At 32.3% G+C, this 9143-nt stretch overlaps 1 protein-coding gene across 1 annotated transcript in view; it reads left to right on the forward strand.

The window, feature by feature from the left end:
* LOC106680938 (zinc finger protein 391) overlaps positions 1 to 9143 on the forward strand; it is a 204513-nt gene that overhangs the window by 92406 nt on the left and 102964 nt on the right. The window contains exon 2 of the mRNA XM_014420980.2: positions 4917 to 5055. Coding sequence (XP_014276466.1) covers positions 4917 to 5055 — 139 coding nt within the window. The remainder of the gene's footprint in view (positions 1 to 4916; positions 5056 to 9143) is intronic.

A 9143-nucleotide genomic window follows, 5' to 3' on the forward strand; every position in this document is an offset into this window, starting at 1 on the left:
CTCTATTTCACATTTCCACTTGTTTTTCAATCCTTAAGCGTGGGTCAAAACGCTCTAAAGCAGGTACTAAAATCTCCCTAATGGCATTTGATTTCTGGTACTTTTATTATGCCATAAATATTGGATCGCGGATAAAACGCATTATCCATAGACTCATAAACAGTTTATATGGTAAGGTTCCGGCTGTATTTGGGGCAACAGGTGCCCTTCTGACCTTGTTCAACTTTGTCGATTCTAGTTATTTTTTTTTAATGTTCCTCCGGACTCCTTTCTCCAGAAATAAAACAAATTTAACCTGAAATAGGACACAACAGGAATCCTTTTTTCCCTTTCGATTCGTGTTTTAATTATCGGACCATCCAATAAAATAGAGCTTCCGTGTTAAATTTCGACATCTGAGATTAGGAAGAACCTTGTTTTTGGTATTCTGCCTCTGAGAGGAATTGTGTGAGATTTATGGTTATTAATGGGTCAAACATCTCGCTGTGGCATATTTTATAATTTATGGAAATTTTTGTTTTGGATACAACCATCCCCGTTTTTTAAGAGGATGAAAACCTAGAAGCCATCAACGAGTTATGGTTGTTTATCTCATATTATTTGAACAGTTTATATGTTTTTTTAATATATAGAATCTCATTAATTATTATTTTATCAATGCATTAATTATTTTATTATTTAACGTTTTTTGGTGAGCACACTTACTCAACTTTCCTTCATAGAGTCAATCAGCGTTCGTCTCTCTCAATTTTTTTTTTTCATCCTTGTTCATTTTTAAGATACCTGCATCACTTTTAAAACACAGCTATGTAAAGTTAAAATGTTTTGTTAGTTTGCAAATAATTTTTGTCCTTTACATTTATTTTGGTTTATCATTTTAAATAATTATTATTTAATTATCAATGCTTGAAGAAGTTTGTCGGGGGGTGCGGTCAGCAAAGAACAACATAAATAAACAAAAACATATTTATTTATTTTATGCCGACGTTTCGACCTGAGTTTCAGGTCTTCATCAGGGGTTGTGTCGCAGAGGAGGGAAAGATAAGTACTGTCAGTACTTATCTTTCCCTCCTCTGCGACACAACCCCTGATGAAGACCTGAAACTCAGGTCGAAACGTCGGCATAAAATAAATAAATATGTTTTTGTTTATTTATGTTGTTCTTTGCTGACCGCACCCCCCGACAAACTTCTTCAAGCATTAATCTACGGTCAACTATCTACACCTCAATTTTAATTATCAATTATTAACCTATGTAGTAGCTTGAGATCGGAACACCTAGAAGACGTCATGTATAATTACGTGTTTTTTCTCTTACATTGGATGTAAATAAAAGACAAATGTAATAATTCTATAAGCACTAAATTACCTTATAATTTGGTATACTTCATTTGTTCCTTGTTCCTTAAAGAATCTGTAATGTTACAATTTAACACTTACTGTGAACACTGCCTGTTCTATTACAGATATTTCATTTTTCCAGCTGTCATTGAATTATTAGATTCTCTCTTAGAATCACTTTCCAAGTTTTTCTTCATAAAGTATATTACGAATGTTAGTTCTTTTATGATAAAAAAACTTACAAAAATATAAGATATTTCAAAATATTCAAAGCGTTTATACTGCTTTGAGGTTTTAATGATTTCAAAAATTAATTAAATTGGTTTATTGTTATTATTTTCATCATTATAGGCAAGCCTCTTCTTCGGAGATGTCTTTCGTGTCATCCCTGCAGATAGCTATAACGCCTGGGCCTTTTGTCACTTGGAAGTCTCCATACTGGTGACTTTGTCTTGACTTAACCCACCTATTTGCTGTTATCCAAATAATGAAGTCCTCAATAAATGTTTTCTGAATCGATTTATAAAAATACAACCGTTTAAATATTGACCTAGGGAGTGAGGTTTAATTGAAAATGAAATATTTGCCAAGAGATCCTGGACGAAGCTCGTTGATCTAATTGCAAGACGATCGTTACCTGCTGGCTTCGTTATCCTCTTTATGGTCTGCCCGAGGTACGCAGTGCTGAAGACATTAGGCCCGCAGCCCGCAGTTAATGGTCTGGGTACATACCGGCTCGCGCGCATTCCCTTTGCGGGTATATGCTCCTTCTAGCCAGGCTAATGCTCAACAGATGTCACTCGCTACCGCCTCTAAGCTCCTAGAGAATTCAAGCAAAAAATAAAACGGCAACTCTTACACTGCATCGGCCTTCTTACACGTTTTCGCCTTTCTTATAAGTCGTAAATAATACCAAATATAGCTATAGTTAATCCGGTGGAGTTATACACAGCTGCTAACTCCTCTCCCCCCTCTTTAATTGTATATGGGTTCTCTTGGCTTGGGAAACATTTAAAGAAACCAAGAAAAACAGCTTTCATGGGAAACGATTTTGAACCTATGGGCTTAGATTAAGATATAAAAGTTTGAAAAAAAAATCTATAATCAGTAGCCAAAAAATTGTTTTTCTAATTATGTTAGAATTGTTACAGGAAGTTATTAAAAAAATTACAAAAATAAAAATTAAACAACAAAATAAAAGTAACATATTTTAAATAATTTTCATATTCGTTTTGTAGAATAGTAAATGATGATAGATAAATAATAAGTAGATAAATAATAAATAGTGATAAGATAAAAAATGAGATTAGTTCCTGTTCATTTATATGTTTTCACATGATTGATACCGTGTAGAAGAACCAAGCCTCCAGATACTAAATGGTATGCCTCCTTTCTCGTCCAGTAAACCACTCGAGTAGGTCATAAGGCAACTTAGAAGAGAGGATAAATTCTAAATCCTCTAATGGAATATGGAATTCCACCTGTTATGGACCTGGAGTCAGCACCGACGCGGAAAAGTCACCACCGCACTTTTTACCTTTTATTTCATTTCCAACAAAGAAGGATATGATCTATGGAAGCCCTTTCTAAACGGAATCGTTATAAAGATTCGCATAGTAAAAAAAATATATATAAGAACTAAAGTCATTTCATCGTTTAAATAAAAATGTTAATTAGCTCACCAATGCATACTTTATCATAGAACTAAAATTAATAAATATATTTTTTCTGATCTTATATTGTGTAACAGCTTTCTCTACACGAATAATAACCGTGCCCATATACAAGTACAACCCATATCCCTCTACTCGAGTACTACTTACATCTACACGGGAAGTACATGGATACTTGCTGGACGAGGGATTAATATCCTCAGTTATTGGTCATTTATAAGCCAAGAAAAGATAATAATAAATAATTATCTATATTTTTTTAAGCTATGTGTTATTATTTTTTGAATAAAATTCAATACTATTATTTGTTTTTTTATGTAAAGACAGTGTATTTATCAACATCATTTCTCTTATAATCTTTCAATTCAACTTACATTTCCATATTTAAACAAATAAATTTATTATTTTCTACAATTTCATGAAGAATATACTTTTTCTGTATACTATAAACATACATAAACATATAGTAAAATAAAAAATATTAATAAAGCTCAGAAAGATTGTAGTAAGATATATAATCTAGAATGCTGTCAGTTTTCAAAGAGGAAACGGTATAGTCCATGAGAACTTATGCCCACGCCCGGGAGCTGATAAAAAATATAAAAAGGAAGGGAAAGAGATAGAAGAGAAAATAAAAAAGGTTTTATAATTAGGGCGCAGGTGATAGTGTTAAAAAAAAAAGCGATAGGTAGCCTTAAGACCGAAAGTTTATGTGGGGGCTGGTCCGTGCACGATCCTCACTGTGCTCCCTGTCAGATATCTCATCCGATATCTCTACCCTCCTCCTCTTATCTTTATCCAGGATTCCGGCAATCTACGGCCTCTTTGATGGCCTCATCCGTTGGCTACGACACAGCCTGGGAATCTGACCTAAAGGTATCGAACCGCCGCTGTCACATTTTTCAAAAGCCACTATCAGCTTTTTGCCTACTGCACTGTCCTCTGCTCTCGGGCTTAAATTAAGAGGCTTCGAAATGAAAAATAGAAAAGGAAAATAATCCTAGGAGATACTCTAGTAGTTATCTTTTTTTTTTTTTTAATGTGACATTCTTTTCTCATTTTTTTGATAAGGAATCCCTTTGGATCTATATTTGTATATGCACATATAGCAATGTTAAATAAGAAGTATATTTTTTCACTTACATTCTCAAAGCTATTTACTTTGAAAAAAAAAAAAAAAAACCTTCCGAGCCCTTCTTCTTCAGAGTTCTCCACAATTTTTAACAACGTAGCAATAAATAATAAAGATAATTGCATACTTATTTTTAATATTATCATTAATTAAAAAAGTAGTATATATTTCTTCCTAGAGACAAATTTTACTACATCACAAAGACTAGTTATTCACTATGTCCACATCCATATAATCTTATTTCAGCGTTACTCTCACATAACAGTCCTGATGAAGACCTACAACGAAGGTCGAAACGTCGGCAGAAAATAAATAAGTAGTTATTACTATTTTTTCTTTCTTCTTGACCGCAGCTTTGACCATTTCCTTTAATTTTTCTAAAGAATTTCTTAAAATAGAAGGGATTAGCATAACAATTGCAACCGCCTTTTTCGCAACCGAAAATAATTGAATTTTGTCCTGATCTTTATTCTGTTTTTTCTTTATTATATTATATTTCATTTATTTATAATATGTGCATAGAACCTTTTTAAATTTAATTTTTTTGTAATATAGATAACTTCTTTTATTTTCCATACTTACTCACATAAGTATAAAAATCGATTTAAATTACTGATCAAGCGATAAATTCGTAACTCATAAACATGATGCAGGTACCAGCATGTGAATGATTTTATATTTACATTACATCAACGAGTATATATATTTTGATCATATCATCTTTATTTGAGATCTAATATTACGTATTAATTTTTTTTTTTTTATTTCAGATCAGGCATAGGTTCGGTTGTTATGACGAAATCACAGAAGTCGACAGGCGGCGAGTACGGCACTGCAATTGGGTACGTTTCCTCAGGGTGGTACCCGCTTACACGGATCAAGTGAACCTCATTGGAACAAAAATAAAAGGTAAATTATGAAACTTACTCATTTAAATACTAATATTAGTTACTTATGAATTATTTTATTATTAATGAGGTGTAGATAGTTGACCGTAGATTAGTGATTGGAGAAGTTTATCGGGGGGGGGGGGGTGCGATCAGTAAAGAACAACATAAATAAACAAAACCGTATTTATTTATTTTATGCCGACGTTTCACGTTAGAATCAGTTGCAGGCCTACCTTCTACGCCATAACCCCTGATGAAGACATGAAACTCAGGTCGAAACGTCGGCATAAAATAAATAAATTTATTTATGTTGTTCTTTGCTGACCGCACCCCCCGACAAACTTCTCCAATCAAATATTTGATTATTATATTTTATGACTGTATACGACAAAAGATATTTCTCTTTTCAACGATACTTTAACACGACAGCAATCTTAACGTTGGAAGCAAAGCGGGCGTTCATTTCGATAAATCATCATCAAGATTACATTTCATTAAGTTTTATCTGTGATCAGCTTTTAAATGCCAGGAGCTTTTAACGTTAGACGATTTGACAGCAAGAAGAACCGCTTGACTTGAACAATGTTCGGCTGTACTCAATTATCAGCTCTTCGATTCCAATCTTAACTAGAAGCGTCAATCTCTTCCATTATCTTTTATTATCTAAGAAAGTTCATAATTGTATAATGATTGAAAAAAATAAATAAACTTTTATTATAATTTTCTAATCACTTACCTCAGAGTATGTCAGTTATATTCTAAAACAAAATCAACCAATTCAACTGACCACAGTATTCATAATGGATCGGCAAAACAACTTGATGACAAACATTATTTGAAATTAAAATCAGTTTTATGATACTACCATTATATAATATAAAATTATATTCGTCATATTAAAAAAGGTTACTTTATTTCTTTAATTTAATATATTCTTTTTTTCATTCCTTACTAATTTGCAATATTGCACTACAATGCAATAGTGTCATAAATAGAAAAAACGAGTGCGATACGCCTATGACACAGCTTTGTCTTACCATCTTATATACGTTCCCAAGTTTTGTGTAGAATGGTTACTTCGTGTTAAATTATTTTTTTTTTTATAGATTTATATATTGATAGATATTACAATCTGCCACACAGTTGTGGGCAATAGGTAATAGTGATGAATAATCTCATACATACTAAACTAAAAAAAATAAAATAAAATAAATTAACAATATTTTTGTGGTTTACAAAAAAAAAATAATCTTAGGGCGAGATTCATGACAATTTTTTTTTCTGTTGCTATAGAAATCCTTATTTCAAGATTTCCCGAGATTATTATATAAATAACAAATATAAATTTTACGTTAAAAAAAAAAATACAACAGTCAATAAAAGATAACGAAACCATCATTCAACCAGCTTTTCTCGTTTGAATCTGATGTATTTATTTTTCCTTTTTTTTCTCCATTAGTTATTTATAAAATTCTGTAATATTTAGTATTTATAAATTTATTATTAATAGCAATAAAAACTGCTTATTTTTTTTTTTTTTAAATAAACAAAATTAGAGTTACCATAAAGAAAGATTTTTAGAAAATTCAACGGTAAAGGCCTGTTCTACCATTTCGATGTGGATAAAACCTATCTGGTATTGAAGAGCACTTAATTGCTCATTGTTCAACCGAGTTCAATCAAAATCGTTCGAGCAATTTTGGAGAAAATCGATTCCATAAAGTGGTACTTCCCATCTGTCGATTTTAGTGAAAAAGTTGCTAACACAGCCCAGACCAGTTGTACCCACCATAAATATGTAATATCAGTTTCGTACGACTTTACGTTCTTGAGCTAGGATGTCCTTAGACACATGCAGATCATTTTGCAAGACTAGATCTTTTAAACACAAATGACCTTAAAACATGTATTTCAGTCAAAAACGTGAATTCAAGATTTTTCTTCTTGCTGTATAAATTTAGGTAAGTGAAGGTTAAAAAGATATGGAGTTATAAAAAGGTTTGTATAGCATAAAAAATATATTTCTTTAGAATTTTAGAACTTAATAGAACAATAATATGAAGATATTTTTATTAAATTATAATTTTTGTGTGATATTTATTAAACTTATATCATATTTCTTCATTTATACTTTTATAAAAATATTCGTTTTTATTTTCAGAACTTTAGAAAATCAAGTAGTAATAGAAACACTTTATAGATCCCAATGTTTGCTGTAATAATAAATGCAGGGATGCATTGAGTTGTATAAAGAGGTAATAAATACATTTACCTGATCATAAATATCTAGAACAGAGTAAATAAAGTCACATATAAGAAAAACATAAAGATCGGCCGGGATGAAAGGGCATTGTGGTGAAATATTATTTATATTAATTTGATTCAAGTTAGAGTGTGGGGGGAGGAGGTGGGGGCCGACCCATTACCAAGTCAAATACCTTCGCCCACGCCGGCCCTGCACAAAAGGTAATTAAGATATAAACAAGTCCGTGCCGCAGCTACCGCACAGCACAGCGCTCTGCTACATGTCCAGATATCGGGAGTTGGAGGGAGATCTATAGGAAGAGTGCCGAGACGTGGGTGGGAGTCTTGTGAAAGGGTTCTCCTTCTCTAAGGTATTCCTTTAAGCAACCTTAACAAGCTCACAATAAGACTTTTTTGTTTGATGGATTTCAAAAAGTGAGCTTATCTCTATCAAAGCAGTCAAGTAAGTTGACATAATAATCAACGAGTAATGAATAAAGCTAGCTCAAAATACCCTATTTGCGGATTTATACCGTATGATGATTCACAGGGACGTTCCCCCTTTTTTTTTTCTTTTTTTGGAAGAAGGCAATAGTTATTCAAATTAAGTATTATTAAAAATACAACAGTAATTCAAAAGTATTACTCTAAAGGAGGTCAATGTAAGTGATTGAGACGTTAGCATTCTGGGAACTGCAGCGGCGCCGTTTTAATTGCGGCCTTAAATTTCGTGAGGGTACCATAGACTTAATACTCAAGCATTGCACTTCGGTTAGAATAGGGTACCTGTAGTATAAACCTATATGTCAGAATTTGCCAGGAGGGGGCTAAAAAAACAAAACACGTATTACTCAATATAAATACTTAAAATACAACATTTATATTCATAAATATCGCTGGGTATGGAAATTATCTTTTAATTCATAAATCTTTTCATAGATTTCGGGAGAGGATACATTCTCCTGATCCTCTATTGCTGATTACCTTACCTACTCCTAGAGTAAAATATGGTCAGCTTTGTGCGACAACCCCGGTAGGAGTCCACATTCGGGTCTCGATCGGTTTCTAACATGATAAATTCTAATAATTTCCCTTAAATCAGTAGTCACTTAACATATCTTAATGTTAACATTGTTTTCCTAGTTTTCAACATCCTTAAAAAATTTAATGAAGTCAAAAAGTGCAATTCATGAAAAATTTCAGTTTTATATTAAATTACATATTTTACTACCGAACGCCTCATTTATTTTTTTAACTAAGCAATACCTATTTAAATATTTAATTATTCTAATTAATTGCATTTTAAATTAAATAATTTGCTTAATACACGTATTCATCTATTAATCTAATTGGTTAAAAAAGGTTTTTAATTGACTGAAAGATAATTAGAATTTTTCTTAAAAAATGATGTAAGTAAACAGTGTGTGTAATATAGTGTAAGGAGTGCGTTGTATGTACGCCTGTTCGGTGATAGACATGGTGAGCCAATAAGTGACAATCTACGTTGAGTGAGTTATATAAAATATTTCGCGAGGCTGTCAGGTATTCTTTCCCCTGAGGAGTGCTGGAGCCTCCAGTGGCTGACAGCTGATTGATTCATTGTGAACGGCCATCATAGAGATAGCAGAGGTCTTCTGTACAAGGGAGCCCTGTGTCTGAGGAAGGGGAAGGGACACGAAGCAACAGCTACTCCGATGTTACATCAAGTCATTCATTATGAATGGTTTCAAGGTTGCGATGTTGAATTCTACCAGATATTCTGAAGACATAAATCCATGTCAAAATTATTAATTATTCTGCGTATTGATCAAACATGAGTAGAATATTTATAATCTTTAAATTTCTTTCTTGAGACTGGCAATT

This window comes from Halyomorpha halys, unplaced genomic scaffold (genome assembly GCF_000696795.3).
Source record: "Halyomorpha halys isolate HHAL.00 unplaced genomic scaffold, Hhal_1.1 Scaffold299.1, whole genome shotgun sequence".
Lineage (NCBI taxonomy): Eukaryota > Metazoa > Arthropoda > Insecta > Hemiptera > Pentatomidae > Halyomorpha > Halyomorpha halys.